The sequence below is a fragment of the Salvia hispanica genome, chromosome 6, assembly GCF_029641045.1.
Source record: "Salvia hispanica isolate PSC_SH4W2 chromosome 6, Shi_PSC_v1, whole genome shotgun sequence".
NCBI classification, from domain to species: Eukaryota; Viridiplantae; Streptophyta; class Magnoliopsida; order Lamiales; family Lamiaceae; genus Salvia; species Salvia hispanica.
In genome coordinates, this window is record NC_142697.1 from 30,257,945 (window position 1) to 30,283,775 (window position 25,831).

General features: G+C 37.4%; 2 protein-coding genes across 3 annotated transcripts; one reads left to right on the forward strand and one right to left on the reverse strand.

Annotated features, from left to right (window-relative positions):
- The first annotated feature begins 30 nt into the window (after positions 1-30).
- LOC148923554 (uncharacterized) lies at positions 31-2,006 on the forward strand. 2 transcript variants are annotated; one of them, XM_089060288.1, is made up of 2 exons: positions 31-1,154; positions 1,714-2,006. In XM_089060288.1, exons 1-2 carry the CDS (start codon positions 31-33, stop codon positions 1,781-1,783), a joined length of 1,194 nt encoding a protein of 397 aa, XP_088916414.1. In that variant the 3' UTR covers positions 1,784-2,006. The 2 variants fall into 2 exon arrangements, with proteins under 2 accessions (XP_088916414.1, XP_088916413.1); XM_089060287.1 differs by having other exon boundaries at positions 31-1,147.
- Positions 2,007-19,173: 17,167 nt separating this feature from the next.
- On the reverse strand, positions 19,174-25,522 carry LOC125205851 (beta-galactosidase 13-like). The gene is made up of 19 exons (XM_048105006.2): positions 25,262-25,522; positions 25,078-25,173; positions 24,846-24,958; positions 24,691-24,757; positions 24,276-24,368; positions 24,046-24,192; positions 23,868-23,962; positions 23,651-23,756; positions 23,392-23,476; positions 23,185-23,303; positions 22,930-23,097; positions 22,540-22,718; positions 22,343-22,452; positions 21,827-21,936; positions 21,357-21,464; positions 20,570-20,674; positions 20,342-20,487; positions 19,629-19,971; positions 19,174-19,456 (listed from the first exon to the last, which is right to left on the reverse strand). The coding sequence occupies exons 1-19, from the start codon at positions 25,463-25,465 to the stop codon at positions 19,337-19,339; spliced, it is 2,514 nt and encodes an 837-aa protein (XP_047960963.1). The 5' UTR covers positions 25,466-25,522; the 3' UTR covers positions 19,174-19,336.
- Between the last annotated feature and the right edge of the window lie 309 nt (positions 25,523-25,831).

A 25,831-nucleotide genomic window follows, 5' to 3' on the forward strand; every position in this document is an offset into this window, starting at 1 on the left:
TCAGAAAACCAGAACCTACATATCAGAAACATGTCAGATACAGAAGACAACAAGGCCGATCCAGAAAATTCAACAAGATTGAAGAACAGCAAGAACGTCACTGTGGCGTTCAAGCTAAACGGAAAGAATTACCCACTGTGGTCAAGACTTATAAAAGTCAAGATCGGAGGGCGAGGTGCTTATTCGCACATCAGGAACAACCCCCCAGAACCAGGAAGCAAAGGATACGATGATTGGGAAGAAGACGACTTGGTGGTATTTTCTTGGATTGTAGACAACATCGAGAATGACATTGTCGCTGATTTCGCCCACCATCTAACATCGAAAGCACTTTGGGACAGCCTCGCTGTAACATTTGAGAACAGGGCAGACAAGTACCATATCTACGATCTGGAGGATAAAGCAATAAACATTAAACAGGGCAACCTTGATCTGGAAACTTATTACCGGAGGATCCACGGGCTATGGATCAGCATCGACAGAAGCCAGAAGCAACCAATTAGTTGCTGTGATAAAGGAATCGATCAGTTTCGAACATACTCGAACGAGAAACGATTGATTAAATTTCTGACTGGATTGAATCAGGAGTACGATTCAATTCGGAGGGACATCTTGAAGGAGGAACCGACCCCATCAGTCGAGGCAGCCTACGGATGGGTGAAGACGGAGGCGGCTCGACGTCGTATCATGCCACCGGCGTCGTCTCCACCCGTTGTAGATGCCGACGGTGTGAATACCGAGTCATCATTTGGGGATATTGGACATGGGCTTGCTGCTCAGAGCAACCGTCCGCCACATCGGGATCGACTTCAACGCCCCGGAGCTACCGGCCGACCAGGGAACCGGCCAGACAAATCAAATCTCTGGTGCACTCACTGCCAGAGACCGAAGCACACCTATGAGACATGCTTCAAGCGATTGGGGTACCCAGAGTGGTGGGAAGAAAGGCAGAAAACTAGAGCCACTCAACCCCAGGCAAAGATGGCGGTCGGCGTGACGGAGGAGGGGCAGCCCCGAGGTCAGACCGGAAATCATGGGGGAACGACCAATCAAAGGTCGACGGTGACTGGAGAAGCTCCAACCGGCGGCGGCAACATCCGGGGAGTCGGGAATTTCGCCGAACGGGCGGAGATGGCGGCGGCAGGAGGTATCGGGTTTGGTTTTAAACCAAACCCTATCCCTTTTTCTAAATTATGCTTTTTAACCCCAGATTGTGTGAATTTAGAGATTAAACCCCATGATTTTAAAAAGGAACCCTCATATTATATGAATTCATATATTGACCCCCTGACTATCCAGAATCTTGATATACACCCCAATATAGTGAGAAAACGTGAAATACACCCCAGCCTATGCAATTATGTGTCAAAAAATCCATTTGCTCCGTTAGAAAAATTATCCGTTGCATTTCTTGTGAGTAAAGGGGTTGAAACAACAAAGGGGTGGATTTTTGATTGTGGGGCGACTGATACTATGACCCCGGATAAGAGTGATTTCAGTGACATGAGTGGAATTACAAAAACATATATTAAGACTGCGAGTGGGGAATTGATTACTGTTGAGGGTTCTGGCACTATTGAAATCTCTCCTACTCTCAAACTCAGAAATTGCTTATATGTTCCGACTTTGTCTCAGCGATTGATGTCTATAAGTCATGTGACGAAGGAGTTGAATTGCACTCTTCTAATGCATCCTGATTTTTGCATTTTACAGGATATTCGGACGAGGAGGATTCTTGGGCGTGGCACTGAGAAGCATGGACTCTACTACGTGGACGAGATAGCTCAAACTGGCAGTGCGATGCTGGCTCACGGGTCCACGAAACAAGAAATTTGGCTGTGGCACCGAAGACTAGGACACCCTTCTCCTGGTTATTTTAAACTTCTTTTTCCAAACCTTTCTATTCCTACTGATTTTGCATGTGAGACTTGTGTTTTGGCCAAAAGCCACAGACAATCTTTTAAACTCTCGAACACTCGTATGAATACTATTTTTTCCTTGGTACATTCTGATGTGTGGGGTCCCGCTCCTATTGTTGGTGGGGGAAACTTTCGATACTTTGTGATATTTGTTGATGATTGCACTAGAATGACTTGGATTTATTTTATGAAACATAAGTCTGAAGTTATTGATAAGTTTGTCTTATTTTTTAAAATGGTTCAAACTCAATTTCATACCACCATCAAAACCCTTCGATCTGATAATGGGAGGGAATTTGTTAATAGCTCTATGACACAATTTTTTCAAGAAAAGGGAATGGTTCACCAGACTTCTTGTGCTTATACACCCGAACAAAATGGGGTAGCGGAACGGAAAAATAGGACAATCCTAGAAATAACCCGAGCCCTAATGATTGAATCCAAAGTCCCAACACATTTCTGGCCAGAAGCTATAGCCACATCTGTCTACCTCATAAATCGCCTACCCACAAAAATCCTTAACAAAAAAACTCCTCTCGATATCCTGTCCAAACTATCCACAATCCCTCAACACCTGAACCTTCAACCCAAAGTTTTTGGCTGCACGGTTTATGTTCATGTCCCAAAACACGAAAGAACCAAATTATCCCCATGTGCTACCAAATGTGTCTTCGTTGGGTACGGGATAAACCAGAAGGGCTACCGATGTTTTGACCCCAATACCCGTAAAATTACCACCACCATGAACTGTAATTTCCTAGAAACCGAATTCTTTTACCACACCCACCTTCGTAGTCAGGGGGAGAGTGATCCCGGTAATTCCACAGACTATCTTAGTTGGGTTGTGCCACTTCCAAACTCTTCGATTGAGGATCCAACAGAGTCAGTTGTCACTGCCGCCGAGCAGGTCTCGCCAATAGAGTCATCTCATCCGCAATCCCTTGATCCTTCTCCAACGATATCCGAGGTAATTACTGAACCAAGTCCCATTACGGTTTCTACTGACCCGATAAGTGCAGAACCACTAGAAGAAGACAACACAATTGACAGCGACACTGGAGGATATGTTCTTCCTTATCGGAGTACAAGAGGGGTCCCGCCAAAAAGATATTCTCCCGAAAGGATTGGGAAGAAGAGCCGATACGGAGTGGCGAATTTTGTGCAAGGAAACCTTACAAAAATGGCAAGAGCATTTGAAGCTGCCTTATACGAGGAAGAAGAGATTCCTCAATCGACGGAGGAAGCAATGAAACATAAACACTGGAGAGAGGCAATGTCCACTGAAATGAAGGCACTAATGAGGAACGATACTTGGGTCAAAGGCAAGTTACCAGAAGGAGTAAGGGCTGTCGGGTGTAGATGGGTGTTCACGATAAAAAGGAGGCCAGATGGCACGATAGAGAGATATAAAGCCAGACTTGTGGCAAAGGGATATACTCAAACTTATGGTGTGGATTACGCTGAGACTTTCTCACCTGTGGCAAAGATTAACACTGTAAGAGTGCTATTCTCGATTGCTGCTAACAAGGATTGGCCACTTCATCAGTTCGATGTGACTAATGCATTCCTACATGGAGAATTACCAAAACCAGTTTTCATGGAGCCCCCACCTGGGTTCACGGATGAATTTCAAAGTGGAGAAGTATGTAAGCTACAGAAGACTTTATACGGGCTGAAACAGTCTCCGAGAGCATGGTTTGGGAGGTTCACGGAGGTGATGAAAAAGTATGGGTACAAGCAGAGCAATTCTGACCACACGCTGTTTATCAAGAAACGAGAAGGAAAAATCACGTGTTTGATCATATACGTGGATGACATGATTATCACCGGGGATGACAAAGAAGAAATGGCAGCGCTAAGGAAAAACTTGTTCAGTGAATTTGAGATGAAAGATTTGGGGTTACTGAAGTATTTTTTGGGAATAGAGGTGCTAAGGTCGAAGAAGGGAATCTTCATAAATCAGAGGAAGTATGTACTGGATTTGTTGGCTGAAGTTGGGATGGTGGACTGTAAACCAGCAGATACCCCAATAATTCAAAACCACGGACTGCAGATAAGGAAAGAGGCGAAGCAGGCTGATAGAGCGAAATACCAACGTTTGGTTGGGAAATTGATTTATCTATCGCATACGAGACCAGATATTGCCTATGCCGTGGGGGTGGTAAGCCAGTTTATGCACGCACCCCAAGAAGAACATTGGGAGGCAGTTCTGCGGATTGTTCGGTATTTAAAGGGGACAGCCGAACATGGGCTTCTGTTTGAAAAACATGGGCACTTACAGATACATGGATTTACCGATGCTGATTGGGCCGGAAACCCAAATGATAGGAAGTCAACTGCAGGGTACTTCACCTTTGTAGGAGGAAATCTCGTGACATGGAGGAGTAAGAAGCAGAAAGTAGTGGCACTATCTAGTGCGGAAGCGGAGTTTCGTGGGATTAAGAGTGGGTTGACCGAGTTACTATGGTTGCGCAGGCTTATGAAGGAGTTGGAGTTGTTTTCATCCCAAACGTGCAGATTGTATTGTGATAATAAGGCAGCCATCAGTATTTCAGAGAATCCGGTTCAACATGATCGAACCAAGCATGTGGAAGTGGATAGACACTTCATAAAGGATAACATTGAAGCAAAGATTGTTGAGATGCCATATGTCAACTCTGAAGATCAGCTAGCAGACATCCTGACAAAGGCCGTGAACTCAAAATCCTTTCGAGAGGTATTATGCAAGTTGAGTATCGGAAACCCCGTTACTTAACTTGAGGGGGAGTGTTGGAAGAAGATCACGGAGTATCTCGCTATATCCGGAGGAAGATACACAAGATTATATTATACCAATCATAGGAGATTTGAATCATGTAATTAATGATAATTAGGTTTTCCTTGTATAGTTTTTCCTAAGCCTATATAATAATGTCTAATGTACAAAGTCATATATCAATGAAATATAGAATTTCCTTTACCGATATTTATCAAGAAGAATTTCTTACAAGGAACTTGAACAAGGAACAAGTTCATTTAGTGAAACCAACTTGCTTGGAGGAGGTGGTTTTGGTTCTGTATTCGAAGCAACACTTTTTGATGGGTTAAAAGTTGCAGTAAAAGTATTCCACTTGGAACTGCAAGGAGCATCAAGGAGCTTTGAAGTGGAAACTGCTATATTAAGAAACATTCGACATAGAAACTTGGTTCGAGTTATTGGATGTTGTTGTAATATGGAGTTTAAAGCATTGATTCTGGCATACATGCCAAATAGGAGCTTGGATAAATGGTTACATTCCGATAATTGTGGTTTGGATCTTATTCAGAGACTTAAAATAGCAGTAGATGTTGCGGCCGCCTTGGAATATCTTCACCATGGTCTTACATCCCTAGTTGTTCATTGTGATATAAAGCCAAGTAATGTGTTGCTTGATCAAGACATGGTAGCTCATCTTGCTGATTTTGGAATTTCAAAGCTTTTTGATGGAGGGGAAACAACTATTCAAACACAAACAATGACAACTGTTGGCTACGCAGCACCAGGTAATGCATGCATTATGCTTACCCTTTCAACTTAAATTTGGTCATATATAAATGTTTTACCTAATCCTAACAAAATGTTGAATGTGTGTGATACTGTTAGAGTTTGGAATGGATGGCAAAGTGTCAATAAAAGGGGATGTATACAGTTTTGGGATATTGCTGCTAGAGATGTTCACTGGAAAGAAGCCAACGGATGATATGTTCGGTGAAGAAATGAGTTTAAAAGAGTGGGTAAGTGAAGCATTGGAGCAAAATATAGCAACTGAAATCATGTCGTCCGCTCTGTTATCAATGGAAGATCAACATCACTCTGCAAAGGAGCAATGTTTGTTGTCAATATTTCAATTGGCAATGAAATGTTTAGCCGTTTCAGCAGATGAAAGAGTCAACATGACTGAAGCAGCAACTACTTTACACAATATCTATGAAACAATTGTAGCAGGTACAAAAAGTCACAATCTTCATTAGTATTCACAATAATGGGGTTTGATTCTTGTATATACTATAGCTTATCCTTTGTGGAATCTTCATTAGTATTCACAATAATGAGTTGAAAGATGTATTGATTGATATATTTGTTGAGTATGATAACTATTAATCCCCTACTAAAAATATGTATAATGTGTGTGGAACTTGACTTAGAATATACTCATATCCATAGACTTCTATATTTGCAATATCAACTATATATTCAAATCACAAGAAATTGATAAGAAATTGATGGATATATATTGGACTTAATTAAACTGCAACCGATTTACACAAGATCTATGCAACAATTTTACCTGAGTACATAAAAATGTTTTCCACGGCATACTATTCATGCTAGTATTTGCAGTAATGGGGTTTGATTCTTTGTATCCATATTTCAAAATTTGTATGCAAACTTTGTTGCACATTAGCTACAGAAATCAACATACTACCTTCGTCCCACAAAAATAGGAACTTTTGAAATGACACCGGTTTAAATGTAAAATTTGAAAAGTAAGAGAAACATAGAGAGAAAAGTGTGTTAGTGGAAAATGGGTTCCCTCCTAATTAGAGAGAATGAAGGGATGAAATTTCCTTAAATAGAAAAGTTTTTATTTTTAAGGGACGGACAAAAAAGGAAAGTGTTTTTATTTTTAGAGGACGGACGGAGTAGTATGCAATAGTTTGTTGCTTTTATTACTCCCTTCGTTCAACAATAGTATTGAGTCTCGTTTAGACCATTTCGTTCTGTCCGACAATAAGAGACTTATTTTATTTCTACTATAATGAAAAGTAGTCTCTAGTTTTCACTAATTTATTTCACACAAATTTCATCATAAAATAGGATATAAAAGTGTGACTCACATTCCATATTTACAATTTACATTTCTTAAAACACCTATTAGAAAGAAATGAGATTTCTAATCGTGGATGTAGCGAGTAATATTTACTTCATTCGTCACTAAAAAACATTCCACTATTGTCAATTTGATCTGTCCCTTATAATCAGTAAACTCTCCATTTTGGTAAGTTTTTCTTTCTAATTAGGTGTTCCATATTTCTTACTACCAATACATTATACCGTTTTCTTTTTCTCTCACTCTCCTACTTAACAAACTTTTGCTTTAAAACTTGTGTTATTTCCAAATTTTCTATTTATGACACCAAAAAGTATATTTTCACATAAAAGAATCACGGTTAACCAATTTGCAAGTTGTTGATTCAATTCTTAACATATTGAAAGCTCTCCTTTTATTTTATTTATTTTTTGTTTTAAATATTTCTCGTTCTCGTAGTTGTTTTCTGAGTTCTCCTGTTGTTGTGGACTGATCAAATCGGAATGTTGACATACTTGGATTTGACATGGTTTTAGAGGGTGGTTTTGTATGAATTTGATCATATTTTGTCTATTATTGGGCATGTTTATATCCACTTCTCTATTATGTTGGTATGTTGACCATTTTGTTAAGAATGTGTAGAAAAAGGTACAAAATATGTGGATGTGCAGCAGCCTTGGTTTGAGACAATATTAACTGGAGATTTTGAAGTCCAATCAGCCCCTAATGCTTATAAATCTCTTCTTCTTCGAAAGAGCTTCGCGTTGGTATCTCGCACGCCTCAATCGGAGTTCGGTAGAAGAAGTTATGGCCGTTATAAGAACACTGCGCGTTCCAGAAAATTTCACGCGGCCGGGTGAACTAACCACCCGGCCGGGTACTGTGTTTCTGCGCGAAAAGAGTCAGAAATTGGTCGAAAATGACCACCCGGCTGGGTACACTATTTTGGCGTATTTTTATGCCAAAAATGCGATTTTTGACGGGGGATTAAAAAGGAAGAACGCCTGGGGTTCACATATTCTACACCTCCATCACTCACACACACCTCCAAGAACACATTGAGAGAGAGAATTGAAGATTGAGGACTCTTGTAACATCTCGATTTCCCGAACCCTAATTTTAGAGCCCTAGAATTTATTTTGATGACGTGGAGACGTGAATTAATTTATGAATGCATTTATTGCATGGGATGCTATGGCCGAGTCGAGTCTAGGGTTTGCGTTGAAAGTTTGAAAAGTCAAACTTGTTTATTATATAATGTGGCATGTGATTTATTAATTTATGAGATGAATTAATTGTTTAAGGGTGAGTGAGGATATTAGAGAAAATTTCCATAAATACTTGCCACCCAATTCTTGAGAATGTCGACCCCCTTGATTTTGGAGAAGGAATTCTATTTTCCGGATTTAATTTAATTCCTGGGATATTTATCCAAATTAAATCCAAGACCCAATTATTCCTTATTTTAGAGAGAGAAAAATCGCCCCCTTTGTTTCCTTGGTGATTTTCGAAAATCACCTATTGTGGGAAGGAAAGAATTATTTTATTTTAGTTAATCCCTTATTTGATTTCCTTCCATACCTAAAATTTAAATATTCTACCAAATCTTTCCATACCTCAAGAGATCTTGCCTTGTCCTATATTAGTTATTATTAAATATCCATGCCTTATTTAAAAGGCATAGGGAACGCCTATTTCAATCCCAAGTTGGGAGAATCCTTATTTTTATTTTGCTCCGTGATATTTTATTCTACTCCGTAAAATATACGAAAATAAAATCTTGGCTAGTTGGGAGCCATATGTTTCGAAAATTTAATGCTTGATACCCTAGTCTATTTTTGTTAATTCTTCTTCCCTACTTCACAATATTTATTTATTTAATTGTGGAGAATAGAATCTTACCAAATATTCTAAAGATCTTTTTGAGCTCTATAAATAAGAGAAACCCCTAAACCTAGCCCCCATAATTTTTGCCCCCCACCCATACTACACGCCCCCTCCCTCTTTTCCTTCTCTCTCAATTTTCTTCTACTTTACTCCATTAATCCTCCATCCTTTGTGAAGAAATAGAGTTTGAACCTCAAGAATCTTGAAGAACCAAGTCTTTACATCGTTTCTACCGTTCGTTTTTCTTAAAAAGGTATTCTTATATTAATCTTCTTCTCCTTCTCGATTCCCCTTCTTTCTAACCGATTACTCGGTATTCTTGAACCCTCATGCATCTTGTTTGAGTGAAAGTGGGATAAAAAGGGATATGGGAATATGTATACATGTGTGTGTGGCGTGTGTGAGTGTGTCGTGTGTTTGTGTGGTGTGTGTTTGATGGTTAAATACTCTTGTGTAACTTGTGTTAATGTTAGATCTAGATTTAAGATGCGAATGGAATTTATATGATGATCATGACTTAAGTTTGATTAGTGATAATAAGATGAATCGATGGGAAAAGGGAAAGTGTAGAGACATGCATGAATTAAGAGTTTGTCTTAAATCTGATTTGTGATATGTGCCTATGTGATTAAAAAGGTGAAACCTCAGTTGCGAAGCCGGATAACAAAGGAAAGAACATACTTGAAACCTAAGCAGTCGAGGTGGGCTTTATTCTTAAACTCTCTTTTATGTGCAAATTTATGAATGTGGAGAAATAAGGGTGGTTTAACTGTTATGCCATGCCTATGTCTGTTTTGTTGTGATATTGTGCGCCTGATGCCCAGTTTGCGAGTTCGCTCCATTGGGCAATAGGGCTATGAATATGTTAAACGAATTCAGTTCTGAGTACGGGCCGCAAACCCTACCAGGCTGTGTACACGAGGGGATCGGGAGCCGTCCTTGCTAGTCGGCCGGTCTCGTGGGTGAAAAGTGTGGCCACACTTTCGTCGCACCATGGAATGATTGTGATTATTGAATTGTTGAGGAAAAATGGGGAGTTATTTTGACTGGCCGGTCTATGGAAAATATATTTTATGATACTCGTGATATTCTCTTATAACTGCTTAAAACTCGAGTTCACATGGTAAGGGTGGCATAATTTATAAAATGTTTTGGCAATGAGCTCACTGAGTATTTCAAAATACTCAGCCTTGCATGTGTTTTTCCTATGTGCAGGTTGAACGATGACGAGCGGTGGCGGGTGTTGAGCATGATAATTAATTAAGATGGTTGTTATGAACTTCAAGCGTAGTTGTGTCTTCATACATAGCTATTCTTTCTCTTGGTCGCTTTCCGCTGAGTTTTTGATACACTTATGTTTATTTGGAATATTTTGCACTCTCCTTTCGGTTTAGAGGCCTTAGACTATCTTGTGGTTTTTGTCTTGGAAACTATGTCATACTCTTGAGATTTTGATCGTCATTTATTATACCCTTCTTTTCTTATTCAAGTTTCTAGGCGAAGTTGTTGTTTTAAATACTCTGATAGTTCTTTCTAATCTTTGGGTCAACCCTCTTTAATTGAAACCCTAGCCTTCGTTTATTTCTTCGAGTCCGTTTGGTAGCAGTCGCCGCATTTATTGTACCCTAGGAAGGCGGGCTGTTACAACTCTAGATCGGAAGATTGAAGACTTCATCCCTAGATTCATTCAACAGGAGTTCTTAGTATCCATCTCTTATGTCTTTCATTGAATTCTTTGTTTCAACCATGGTTTTTGTGAAGAACATGAGTAGCTAAACACCTTTTTGTAGAATTCTTGGTGATGATGCATTGATTTCATAGTTTTTATACAATTAATTTTGTTCTTACCTTGCTCTTGTACTTATTTGATTATTCTTGGGTTTATTCCTTTCAATTGCTTAATCACCACTTGATTGTGTAGGATTAATTAGATTACTCGGGATATGAAATAATTAATCTGGAAATAAGAATAATTTACACCTTAATGCAATAAAACTCGGGAGAGTTGAGGTTTTGAGTGAGGTCTTTGACCTAATCGAGCTTTTGGGAGTTAGGGGTTTTAGGATTAGAATGGGACTTCAATCCTAGCACCTAATCTGCAGATTTCTCACCTCGGGAGGGGGTTGAATCTATAATTGTGGTTGACTTAGTAACTCTAGAGACACCAAAAGGTAAGACAATTTGATTGGATAAGAGCTTAGAATTGTGCATCGGATCCTTGAGTTCTACAATTTTCTCCATATTATCTTTTCACTCCGTGTTTACTTGTTTTTATTTGTTTATTTTCTTATTATATGCTTTTCGTAGTGTTAGAAAAAAAACTAACATTTCCCGATTCTCTAGATAGTAGTCAATATTTGTTCGTGGTATTTAAGTTGATACAAATTTGTCTCTGTGGGATACGATACACTTGCTTGCTAATTGCTACACTAGCCTCGTACACTTGCGGGTATAACTTGTGTTAAAATAAGTCGAGTCAAGTTTTTGGCGCCGTTGCCGGGGACAATTTTGTGTCAATATAGCTTAATATCGTGATAATAATTGAGATTACTAGTCTAGATTTTATTTGCTTTATTTTTTTTATTTTTATTTTTATTTTTGTGTTGTCTCTTTGAGTTCTAATTGGTGTTATGTCCATGTTTGCGAGGTACACACCTAGAGGCCGACCCCCAGATAAGATGAATCTATTAAAGGAGCACTTGGCTCGAACTCTCGAACTCATGGGCCAACACAGTGGGATGCAAGCTACTGAACCTGAAGATGTTTATGAAGATGTGAATTATATGCATCTAAATGATCGAGGTTGGAGCTACAGTGATTACCACCCTAGTCAAGGGGGTTACAATTTCTACACAGAAGGCCACTCCCCTTCCATCTTCTTGGACGAGCCATTAGATGGAAATATGAAGCCAACCCTAGAAGAGGCTCTCGCCACCTTTATGGAGCAAACTGAAGCATGTATGCGAAAACCTAAAGCATATAAGGATCCATCGCCCCAACTATTCAGAAGTGAACCAATAATGGAACCTCAAGGGAAGGTTGAGTATGTTAATTATATTCAGCAAGTGGACCAAGACAACGCTATTGACGGATACTACCTCAATCAAACGGGTAGTGATGATTATAGTCTAACCAAGTCCACTCATAATTCATCATTTGGATATTCTGACCATGCTCAGCAACCCTCACATGATTTCATTGATGAGCCTAAGAAGAATTCTTCGGAGGAGTTGTTGATTGCCTTCATGGAAAAAACTGAAGCTTACAAAGAGAGCTCAACCCAGAGGTTAGATAGGCTAGAGAAAACCATGGAGGAGTTGAGCTCACACATGAAGAATATGACCACTCATATCAGTCAAATTGCTCACGTTGTTACCATTCAACAACAACTAATTCAATTTTTGGAGGAGATGATTGTGCACCCGAAAGAGTGCAATGCCATTGGTCTGGATAGTGGTATCAGTAAAGAAATTCTATCTATACCCGAGAAGCAATCCAAAGTAAATCATAGCGAGGATGACAAAGGCGTGGTTGATGAAGAAAAGAAAGAAACCGAGGAAGAAGTGACTGCAAGATTGAAAAAGAAAAGGCCTCGAAAGAAGAATAAAGTGGTCAAAATGAGTGGAGTTCTACTTTTTCCATGCTCAATGGTGAGTCGGTGGATGAAGCAAATTGGTAGGCTTATTCATGCGATAGTGGAAAAGAGTAATGATGCGGATTCCATCATCCGGTTCAGAATTAATTGAGAGAGCTTGCAGACGTCGAGCCAACGACGATAACCAAAGGCACAATAGGGGAGGTAACCCCTAGTAGGTAACTTTTAGATTGTTTTCGTTTTAGTTTGTCTATTATATAAGTCTCCCTACTCCGCCAACTTTTCAAACTTATTCTTTTCATAGCCTTGAATAAGTTTGGGGGGGGGGGTGATATGGTGGATAGTGAGCCTTATGAGGTACTTTACTGCTTTATTTTTGTTTCAGATTGATTAGTTGTCTTTTGTTGCTTTTATTTTTGTTTTAGGATAGATTTTTTTTGCTTTAGACCTCTGAGTTGTATTGGTTTTGGGTTGTTGTGGAATTGAATTTGAACTTTTTTGAATTTTGGTTTCTTTTAAGCTATCATGGTCTTTGACTTGAGAGTTTGAGTAATAGGTGCATAAGTAACGAATTGCTTGTTTGCCTTGATTCATGTTATTACCCGAGTGAGATTTGAGCCTTAATCTTTTCATGTGTGATGTATCATCAATCGTGCTATATGTTTCTAGAACTTGCTCATTGTCTTCTTAAGTCTACAAGTGATTTTAGAAAGAGGAGATGACGTTAGGCCATTTTTGTTAGCCATATCTTTATCCAAACACTAACCGTACTCATAACCTTTTGTTAGCCAATTTTGAGCCTGAAACCTTTATTTTTGACAAGCTAATCAATTGGGTTGGGAAGAGCTGGATTAATATAGTGAAAAAAATATATCTTTAAGATGTGGTGAAATTGTAAAAAGAAAAAAAAATGGAGGTATAAACTAGACGAAGTCTAGAGAGAGAAAAAAAAGACACAATTTTTGGAGGTATAAGCTAGACGAAGTCTAGAAGAGTTATTGGTTGGGTTTCTGAATAAGTGGGGACCGGATGGAAAGAAGAAGTTCGACAAAGTCTTACTTATCTGAGATTTATTTTGGGAAATGGTCTTTTGTTGGGAATTGTAATATGTGGGTACTTGTGATTTTTATACTTTTCAGCCACTTTAGCCTAAATATTCCCTACCGTCCAAAGAGCCACATTACAACCATAAGAAAAGACCTTTCGGATCCTTAATATATTGTCACAACGTAGTAGAGGAGAGATGAGACCTTGAGCAAGCCTATGGTAAGCTTTTCACTATTGTTTGATTCGAGAATATTACTTCTATACACATACACTTTCGAGAGTGAGATACGCATACACATATCTTGAGAGAAGCATGAATCAAAGGTGATATACGAGTTAGTAGTAAAAGTGCACTCGACGGCTTGACTTGATAAAATTTGTATTTTGATATGCTCTTTTTATTCCATACTCTTTGAAAAAATGATGATGTCTAAACCCCTTTAAATCCAAGTCTTTTTTTAGTTCTTTTTCTCCATTGCTCGAGGACTAGCAATTATTTAAGTTTAGGGGAGTTGACATACTTGGATTTGACATGGTTTTAGAGGGTGGTTTTGAATGAATTTGATCATATTTTGTCTATTATTGGGCATGTTTATATCCACTTCTCTATTATGTTGGTATGTTGACCATTTTGCTAAGAATGTGTAGAAAAAGGTAGAAAATATGTGGATGTGCAGCAGCCTTAGTTTGAGACAATATTAACTGGAGATTTTGAAGTCCAATCAGCCCCTAATGCATATCAATCTCTTCTTCTTCGAAAGAGCTTCGCGTGGGTATCTCGCACGCCTCAATCGGAGTTCGGTAGAAGAAGTTATGGCCGTTATAAGAACACTGCACGTTCCAGAAAATTTCACGCGGCCGAGTGAATAAACCACCCGACCGGGCACTGTGTTTCTGCGCGAAAAGAGTCAGAAATTGGTCGAAAATGACCACCCGGCTGGGTGAATTTTACTCTTTATAATTCCACCCGGCCGGGTACGCTCTTTTGGCGTATTTTTATGCCTAAAACGCGATTTTTTACGGGGGATTAAAAAGGAAGAACGCAAGGGGTTCACATATTCTACACTTACCGCCTCCATTACTCACACACACCTCCAAGAACGCATTGAGAGAGAGAATTGAAGATTGAGGACTCTAGATCGGAAGATTGAAGACTTCATCCCTAGATTCATTCCAGAGGAGTTCTTAGTATCAATCTCTTATGTCTTTCATTGAATTCTTTGTTTCAAACATGGTTTTTGTGAAGAACATGAGTAGCTAAACACCTTTTTGTAGAATTCTTGGTGATGATGCATTGATTTCATAGTTTTTATCCAATTAATTTTGTTCTTACCTTGCTCTTGTAGTTATTTGATTATTCTTAGGTTTATTCCTTTCAATTGCTTGATCACCACTTGATTGTGTATGATTAATTAGATTAATCGGGAGATGAAATAATTAATCTGGAAATAAGAATAATTCACACCTTAATGCAATAAAACTCGGGAGAGTTGAGGTTTTGAGTGAGGTCTTTGACCTAATCGAGCTTTTGGGAGTTAGGGGTTTTAGGATTAGAAGGGGACTTCAATCCTAGCACCTAATCTGCAGATTTCTCACCTCGGGAGGGGGTTTAATCTATAATTGTGGTCGACTCAGTAATTCTAAAGACACCAAAAGGTAAGACAATTTGATTAGATAAGAGCTTGGAATTGTGCATCGGATCCTTGAGTTCTACAATTTTCTCCATATTATCTTTTCACTCCGTGTTCTCTAGATAGTAGTCAATATTTGTTCGTGGTAGTTAAGTTGATACAAATCTGTCTCTGTGGGATACGATACTCTTGCTTGCTAATTGCTACACTAGCCTCGTACACTTGCAGGTATCACTTGTGTCAAAATAAGTCGAGTCAAATGTCAAATTGATCATGCTGATCGACGGATGTCTTTACGTGCAGATGCATGTAAATGATCCAGTGAACATTTAAACTGATCTGCTTGACTTAATTCTAACTTATCTCATGCGCAAATGGATGGACTTAGGGCTTTCAAAACCTAAACCCACAATACTATCAACTAGTAAAGGAAAGTAAGGATCAATTCCACTAGTTGGGATCACCTACAACTTTTCCTACAAAACCCTCTATTCCACCCCTCACAAACATAAAATATGATGATGGGCCCATTACTTATGTTTGTGGGGGGTGGAGTAGGGATTGTTGTAGAAAAAGTTGTAGGTGATCACCATTGCAATTCCACAGACATGATGTGTTCTTCATTTGTTGAGGACAAAATGGTAATGGCTGCTACCACACTTTACAAGGTGGGTTAAGTTAAACTACTTAGTTGAACGAACTGGGAAACTAAACTAACTAAACTGATCAGTTTGCTAAAACTAAACTAAATCCTACTTGATCAACTCATACCGAAATTTCCGAAAATGGCCGAACAAAGTAAAAGTGAGCAAGTGTCAGTCTCATGCAAAATGTACGATAAAATAAACCTTTGCTAACAACTTCATTTTCCTCACATCATCAAAAGGAAAACAGAGTATAATCAGATTCCGAACATTTCTTCCTAACAAACAACTCGTAATCAAGCAAACATAACATAATAAACTTGTAACAAAAAATCTGGCCTAAGAAATCAACTGTATCTACGTAAATAACTAACTAGCCCATAATCATGCAGAAATTACGAATCGACTGTCAGATCTACAACTTCCGAAGCTAAATCAGACATGATCACACCTTCAATCAACAAAAACCCACAGATCTACTCTACCATACTACAAACGACCAGATCTAAACATCCTAACACCTTCCATTCAGAAATCCTCAGCAATCAAACAAGAAATCATAATGTTTTTACTTCATTCCTCTTGTTTCATCTATCCGCCCAATTGATCCGGTCATCCTCTGAATATGGCGGAATTCACACACCCGGCTCACATTTGCACATCAGATTATAGAATTTGGTGTAGTTTTATCACAGAAAACATGCATGAAACGAGTCTTATCACATATGCTTAGAATTTTCCAACTGGAGTTAGATTTAAGTGGTTGGTACTGTGATTAAAAAGATCAAAAATAAAATTGCGCATGAAAATTTGAAAGTAAGTTACTCCACTACATACTAGTGACCAAATAATATCTCACTTAACTGTAAAGAGAAAATGGAAAATCTATTGATTTTAACCATTTCACAAAAGAGGAGGAGAAACGCGTCTAGTTAAATAGATGAGATGTACTCTTAAATTAGACCTTCTCCATTACTCCCTCCGTCCCACTTTAAGAGTTTCGGTTTATCATTTTTGGGTGTCACACTTTAAGAGTTCCAGTTGAAATATTCCACAAATGGTATTAGGCTCCACATTGCACTAACTTCTTTACACTCACATTTTATTATAAAACTAATACTCCCTCCGTCCCATAGAAATTGGCCCTTTAGGATTGGCACGACTTTTAATGCGTAATTTGGTAAAGTAAGAGAGAAGGAGAAAAAGTAATTGAAATTGTGTAGTGGATGGTGGAGCCATTAATGAAAAAGTAAAAAAGAAGTAGAAAAAGGTTACCATAAATGGATATGTGACTATTTGTATGGGACGGACGAAAAAGAAAATATGGTCAATTTCTATGGAACGGAGGAAGTATAAAAAAGTAGGACCCACATTCCACTATCTTTTTTCACCAATTTTTCTTTACATTTTTTAAAACTCGTGTCGAACTCAAATGGGACAAAGTGGGACGGAGGGAGAATCATTACTATCTTAACTACTAATATTCTTTTTTGCCAACCGTGTATCCCTGTATACAGACAAATATATCACTAACATATTCTTTTTTGCTTCATTTATATAAATGCAATAGTACTATTAATGCGTATTGTGTTACAAAAGTCAAATTCCGCGTGAGATACCTAAAAATATAGTGTGAATGTACTAATACATTAATATATATTTTGTAAAATTACAAATATAATGACATCCATTACAGCATTATAACATATAGTAAGTCATATTTCACGCGGTTAAATAAGAATTCGGTATAAGTGGATGAAATTATAGGAAAATTGATATTTAAAAATAAATTACGGAGACTATTTGACCATCAATGTATATGTGGTGTATAAATCAATAAGATTATAAAAAATTTACATTAAATTTCTTTATCTCAATTGTTTCAAAATTTATAAAATTATACTCCCTCCGTCCCACAAGAATATACGCTCTTTCCTTTTTAGTGCATCTCACAAGAATATGCACTTTCTTATTTTAGAAATTATTTTCTCTCTAATAAGGTGGAACCATTCTCTACTAATAGTACTTTAATTACTTTTTCCTTCCGCCTCTCTTACTTTATCAATTTTACATTAAAACTCGTGTCGAATATAAATTACATATTCTTTGGGAACGAATGTAGTAATACTGTAAGAATTTGGTGGATACAAATATCCTATATATGCATTGAACAAGCTGCATAACCTGAAACAGGCCCAATCCAGTGTAAATTCTGAGTGACTTAGTTTCTTTTCATCATTTCAAGCTAATTAAAAAGTTAATTAACCATTTATACACACCAAATTTTTTTTTATCACGAATTAGACTTTAGAGGTCAATTATTTTCTAAACAAATTATAGATAATTATACATATCCGTACAGCTATACTGTCTTAGCTTATTGGTTATTCAAATATGGCAAATCAAAAGCCAAACAATTTTAATTAATAGCTTTAAATTAAATTAACAGAAAATCATAATTACTCCACCATATCTGTACACGCGCTTTACCCTTAATAGAATCACCAAAACTAACACACAACTCATCAAATTCATCACCATTAATTCCATACATATTCATCACAACAATTCTTAAAAATTATTTCCAATTTAATTCCAAAAAACCCTCTCTATATATACACACATGCAATATCTTCAACAACAACAAAAAATGTCTCCTTCAATAATTTCACTTTCTTATATTTTCCTCATCTCTTCACTAATCCTAATCTCACATCCCAAACATATTTTTGCTAATCCAACACTGATCCAAAAAGCTTGCTCTAATGCCACTATCAACATCGACACGGAGCTCTGCCTCCGTCTCTATCCATCCATCCCGCGCATCGCCTCGGCCAACGACCTCTTCAACTTATCGCTCGCGATAATCGAGACGGGAGTCTCCCACTCCACGGCCACGCTGGCGCACGTGGAGCACGTGCTGAATAGCTCACGTGCGAAATCGAGAGCGAGGGCGGCGGCGCTGGGAGAGTGCAGGGTGGCGTACGGGATGGTGGTGGAGCGGTTCGCGAGCGCGGCGAGGGAGGTGAGGAGGGGAGAGTACGTGGCGCCGACGTATGAGCTGCTGACAGCGAGCACCGACTGCGTGAAGAGCTGCGGCGAAGCGCTGGCGTCGAGGAAAGTGGGAGATAAGATTGTTTGGGGAAGTGGGAAGGCTATGGCGGTGTTTGGGCTCTCTGCGGTCACGGTGATTGACCAGCTTGATCGCCCTGCGCCGCCTCCCTTTCATTGATACGATTCAAACACTGTGTATTGGATTGAATTTCAATTGGTTTAGAAGAAATTTCAAAATCTGCTTTTGCACAAATTGTCTAAATATATTTAGGTGGTTGTAGTTTCCGTTTCTATGTGGTTTCAACCCTGTTGAAATGTTTTGGTTGATTCGTTCAAGTGTTATTTGATAACTTTCGAAAGTTGAAGCTATGGAGTTTGGTTTTGAAGCACTTACATTGTTCTTCAAACATTTTTTTTAATTATGGTTCTATTAAAAAATTATATGGCACAAATAAAATCGTCCGTGTACCTCTTCCAAAATAAAAGCAATATTTAACCTTGGATTTTGATGATTAATGATAATCTTTGTAATTCACATATGCAATAATAGAGATAAACAACATGTACTGTCTCAATTGAGTATTCAATCAATTATTCATGTAATAATATACCTGAATAATATCAGCATAGAAACACATAATATGAACGGGTAAATTCTCTAAAATAGAGCACGTAATATGTATGATAAAATCAACATAACAAAAGGTTAAAACCCATTGAGAGATACAAATTAGATACAAGCCACTTGCACGGCCAACCTTTTGGCCACATCAGGGCATGAATCTTCACCACCATCAATAAGTGATTCTCTATCAAATGGAATAGTGCACCCATTCTTCCCCAAACATAGCTGTTTCAAATACAAAAATAAAATAAAATTAGTATAGCTAGTGGAAAATGAGACGCGCGTGATAGTATAAATAGATAGAGATTAATTTTGATGGCAACCCAAAATAGAAAATATGAGACTACTTTTAGTGGACGGGTTAGTAAGTGTATATTATTAAAGCACTATTAATTACCTCTTCGACAACGTTGTGAGCCCTAGGAGAGTCGCATTTGCCCTGTGTGAAGCCTCCACAAGCGCCATCACTCTCTCCGAAGCTCACGAACTCGACTTTCCCGATGATTTTGTCATCTGGACAAGTGAGATGCGCGGCCCTCACAGGGTCGAAAATCTCTCGAATCTTGTTGTCTTTCCTCTCCCACGACTTGACAGTTGGTGGGTGGTATTCGGTTATCACGCTACAAATAGTGTTTCTGTTGACTGCCAATATCTCGATCTTCTGAGGGTCGCCACCGGTCTCTTCCAATACCACCAACAGATTGTCCTTCTCCTTCAAGTACGCTCTCGGCACATGGTATCTACAACCGCATAATGTTGTCAGGTGTGACAAACTCAAACCTATACATATTATAATAACACTACAAAAAGCATATCTTTTAAGTACACAAAAATTGAGAGACAATTACTTACGTTGAAATTTTTTTTAAAATAACAACTAAGGAAGCAAAAGAAAACGTCCTTAAATTAATGATAAATTATTTCAATCTTTTTTTAGGACGCTTTTGTTTGCGTTCTCTAGTTTTAGTTGGGACACCAACAATACAGATGTTTTTTTAAGCGTTAGTGATATATATTAAGAAACACAAATTAGCGTCCTTAAATGCATAAAAACGTCCTTAATGGTTTTTTTTTTTTTTTTTGTAGTGTAATGAGATAATTGTGGCTTACTCTTCTTGAGTGGGCTTGTTAATTGCTGAGAGATAAGATACCCAATATCGGCCAAGGTTTATGCCATTCACCCAAATAAATCCCTTTTGCATGCTTGTCATTCTTAAAGCTACTGGATCCTTTCCTTCCGGAGCATCAAAATATGCCTATAAATAAAACTATTTTTCAGTGAAATGTGAATGTTATACAATATGTTTCATGTCATTGACCACTATTAATTGTATTTACCTTGTACCAAGTGAGAGAGCTTAGATTTGCGTCCAAAGGAGCCCATTTGACTTGCTTTGCTCCTTCTTCAGTGAATAATTGCATCTTCTCCCCATTCAGTCCAACCTGTGAAAATTATATATCCAATTAAATAAAGACTTCAATCGAAACGTGCTCTTATATGTGCATTTGATTTAAAAAAAATTAAGCATCACATTAAGTGCGTTAGCTTTTGATCCTAAAGAATATACTCCCCCCGTCCCTGAAAAGTTATTGCTTATTTTTATTTTTGTTCATCCCTTAAAATTTGTCACCTTTCATTGTTACCACTTTTGGTAGTGGACCCCACATACCACTAAATTTTTCAATTCACTTTTCAATACATTTCTTAAAACTCATACTGGGTCAAATGGTGACAAATTATTAATGACATAGGGAGTTATTTTTGTATATATTTAACTGGTTCTTCAAAAGTCAACACGGTCAACTAGGTTTAAAAGTCCAAAATTAGTCTTGTGGATTACATCTTATTTGGTCCTACACATTTTAAGTGTGTTTGGTCCTACACATTTTAAGTGTGTTTGCTCTTGAACCTAGACAATATATGTTGGTCCATATTTAACTCATTGATCAGGTCAAAGTATGGTTGCCCGTTAATTTTTTATGAAATAGTTAAATATGTATCTAAACATATTGTTTAAGACCAAAAGCTAATACAGTTAAATGTGAATTACAAAAAGTATTTTCGTACAAATATACTGGACCAATTTTAAGTAGAAAATTTGGTTGTAAGAGAGGGATTAATCACCTGGTGGGTCCATCCGTTTCTTGAAATGTCAAGAGTTCCAGACATCAAACCTTGAACAAGGATGGCTTTAGGCCCAGCAAATCTCCTCTCCATGTACGCTCCACTATTCTACAATTTTCAACTATATTATTAAAACCCTAAACCATAAGAAAACGATCGATACAAAAATTCATCTCAATATAGAATCCAAATCAAACTGACCATGATATATATAGTCAATAATTAACTAAAAACACGAAGGGTTATTATTAAGAAGTTTTGGGTTATATTATAAAATTCGGTCTGAGGCCATATTAAGATCATTTTAGGCCATCCTTACTATAAAGACCTAAAATTAACTACAAATGACCTAAAAATGATATCTATATGCTTGGTTCTGCAATTTTGTATTAATATTGAGTTTTGCATAGATCAAAACCCCTAAACCATAACAACAAAAGAAAAGGAAAATCGACATCACTTTTACTTACCGGCAAACCAACAGTCATGGCTAGCATCGAGATATTGTTATTTCCGGCCTTGAAAGTCACCGGCTTCTTTAATACATGTCTCTTGTCAACATTACTACCATGACCGAAACCTACATACGATATAAATGGCAAACACAGATTATAGTGATATCAATGTATATCAAATTGTGTAGCATTATTACTTAAATCTTACTTAAACTGATTGTTTAATACTCCTTCCGTCCCGGATAATTCGGGTCACTTTGACTGGACACGGGTTTTAAGAATTGTAATGAAAAGTTGGTTGAAAAAGTTAGTGGAATGTGGTCCTACCTTTATATATTAGTTTTATAATAAAATGTGAGTAGGAATGAGTTAGTGGAATATGGGGTCCACTACCAAAAATGGTAAAAGTGAAATGGGACAAATTATGTGGGACGGACCGAAATGGAAAACTGGGACGAATTATCTGGGACGGAGGGAGTAACATGTAACAAACTGGATAATCAATTTTCATGAATTTTCATGGTAACATACCAACATATTGGCCATTGACAAAGGCAAGCAAGGCATGCCCAAGGCTTGCAATCTCGAGCACTGCAAGATCGTCGTGACGCATCGGCAAGTCCTTTCCGTCGATATAGATGCTGTCAAGTATTCAAACAAAGATCATATAGTATCATTTAATTTCCTAAAAAATATATTTGAATAAATCATACATCGATTGTACATACCTAGTGCTGTACCATGCATAATCCGAGGTATCTTTTGTCAAAGCATAGAGCTCATTTGGTGCGACGTTTTTCATTTCCATATTTTCAGATGTTGGGATGATCTCGCGCCACATTTCCCACCCTCTAAACTTGCTCGTCTTCGACAAGACGAAGTTTCTAGAACTATGTTGTGCAACAACCTAACACACATTTTCATTTAGTTACTAATTGTGATGACTAAATTTTTTTATTAGAATCTATTTTAATCATCAAATTTGGTCATGGTTTGGTCAATTCCATAGTTGATCTAATATTTGGTTTTCAATTCTTATAAGACTGACCAAAATTTGACCAAAATTCGTTATATGCATGCAGTTCATTACGTTAAGATACACACAAGTGTTTGCGTACCGCTTGAGAATTGAAGACGACGGTCTTACAATCGGGCAGAATGCTGACAGACTTAGCCGGAAGGTAGTATTCGTCACCTCTGAATTTAACCGTCTCAAGTACCCTCGAGTTATTGTTTATCAAGAATGCAGCACATATTTTACCTCCATCTTTCTCATAAGTTGTGATCTAAAACAACAACATTTCAAATTTTTTAGTATCTTAAAATTTTTAGTTTTTTAATGTTATTGAATTTGATGGTAAATCATGGTTTACCTCTACATTTTCGGAGACACGTTGCTTGTTTTGAGTGCCCCATAGCAAAGGTTTCTTGCTCAATTTCAATGCCCTGTGCAAGTCTCTTAGGTGACCAAATTTAGGGTCTCTCTTCAAACCTAACAACAATAGTACTTTTCTTTAACTAATTCTACAATTGAATTATAGTTCGTCGATGTGATTGTGTTGTTAGAGTTATTCTTTTACCATATTCATCAAGAGGGGCTTCATCGTAGTAACGTGTTGTCACAAATGATGAACTTGTTCGACCAAAGTTGGTCCCACCATGATACTATACAAAACCAGATCAAATAAAAGTGAAAGTCACATAAAAATGAATCTTCGAAAACTTCATTAGTGATGTGATATGGTGCAAATTAAATAGAAGATGTTGTATGCTAAAAAAAATAATTAACGCTAAACGTGAACTAAACGAGAGCGGTGTTTATGAATATTTATAATATACCATATAATAATTGTTGAGGGTGCCATTTCTGGCAAAGAATTTTGCCACAGCATATGCTAGATCTTCTGCTGACCTTTGTGATGGAGGATCACCAAATACTCTATATCTGCAATTTATCATAACCAAAATCACCCACAAAATTAATTTCTTATGCTTACATAAAAAGTACCTTTATAATAAATAAAATTTTCCGCTTAGAAAAAAAATTCAGACTTACTGAGCAGTCCAATTCTCAGTCCATAGAGATGGCTTGTTAGGGCCATTTGGGCCAGCAAATGTGTCTGCACAATGCCTTCCATTACATGTACTAATCTGAAAAATAAAAATAAAAATTAACAATTTGTATGTATCATCTATTAGAATTAATACTCTCCCAGTCCACGAAAAAGACTTACGACTGTGTCGGGGGCATGCTTCTTCTGCTTGCACATGATCCACGGAACGCCGTTGTAGAGACCAACAGCCATATCTCCCGCCCACTTTATATATTTCACACCATTTTCTCTGTATGCTAATTGAACATTGTTGTATTCGTTTTCAATCTGCAAATATCCGACCAATTTATCTCACTTTTTTTTTAAAATTGATTTTTCATCATGATATAGTAGTACAATTTTTGAGATACCTGTGCCATGATAATAGGCCCTCCTTGATCTGCGAAGAGTTTCTCCTTCTTCATTAGGTCGATGACCATCTCCGAGTACTTTTTCATGTGGAACTACATGCATGTATTTTATTTTCCATTATTACCTATTTAATATGAGTATAACAAACATATAGTATAATGAGAAGTGAGACATATCGGTCCGTTGATTTAGTAATATCAGTTTTCCTTACAAAACATATCAGTTCCTGACTCACTATCAGTTTGCTGCTTCATGAATATCTGTAAGCTTTTGTGATATTGAAAGTCGGCAACTTACATGCTTTGTGATATCAACTGACTTATGTGGTTATCAATTCTCATTTTAATGTAGTTCTAATTTTATCATAACTCTATATATATTATACATAAATTGCAAATTTAATGAACTTGTTACCATGAAAGGTTCGTTGTATGAACGGAATATGATGTCTGGGATCTCTTTTAGCCAGTATGGAAATCCACTGCTCAATTAATTAATAAAAATTAAAACTACAAATTATAATAAAACTATGAGAGGAAAAAAATTTAAAGAGAATGTGAATATGATACCCTAGATTCCATTCAGACTCAATGTATGGTCCCAACCTAAGTGTCACCCACAAACCATTTTCTCCAATCATCTTGATGAATTTCACCAAATCATAATTGCCTTCAAAGTTGAACTGAACCAACAATACAGCAAACAAACAAGTTAAGATGAATTCAAATTAATTATATAGAGAAATTCAAATAAAATATTTATTATGCGAACGAAGAATCATTTTCAGCCCTTAGATCGAACCTTTCCTTGAACGGGCTCGTGAATATTCCAGAACACATATGTCTGGATGAGGTTAAGACCACCTTCTTTAGCACGTTTGATCAGCTCAGGCCACATCTAAATATACAACACATAAAACACATCAAAAAAATTTATTAATGGAAAATTCTGTGGGTAATCCACGTTTTATCGTAGTTATAAATACCTCAACTGTGCTACGAGGATAATGAATAGAACCAGAGAAGAGCAGCTCCCTGCTTCCGTTGATGATCATGGACCGGCCATCGTATGTCACGACTTTGTCCTCATGGCCGTCGCTGTGGCCGACCGGTTCATCGCCATCGGCATTGGCATTGGCAACAAGCAGTGCCAAGAGGGTCAAAAACAGAAATTTAACTGGATCTATCATTTTATTTGTTTCCTAATAGCCCCAACTATGATGCAATATTTTGATTTAATTTATGATCTTTTATTTTCTTAACTCCAGAGTTATTTTTCAACCTTTTCCACAGTGCTATCCATTTTTGTTAGAGGCGCATATTCAAACTCGGAGCTTTTCACGGAATTTAGCCTTTGAATTTTTCTTGAATTGGTATTGAATTTTATGGAAGCCTAATTAGTTTCAATGTTTTGTGAGAAAAAATAGTTGGGGTTGTCGTTATGTAGCGTTCTTGCATTTTGATGAAATCATGGGACAGTGCTAATTTTGTCTGGTGACACAATTTTTCAAAGTTTTTGTGTAAGTTTTTGTTCTATGATAAACTAATTAATATTT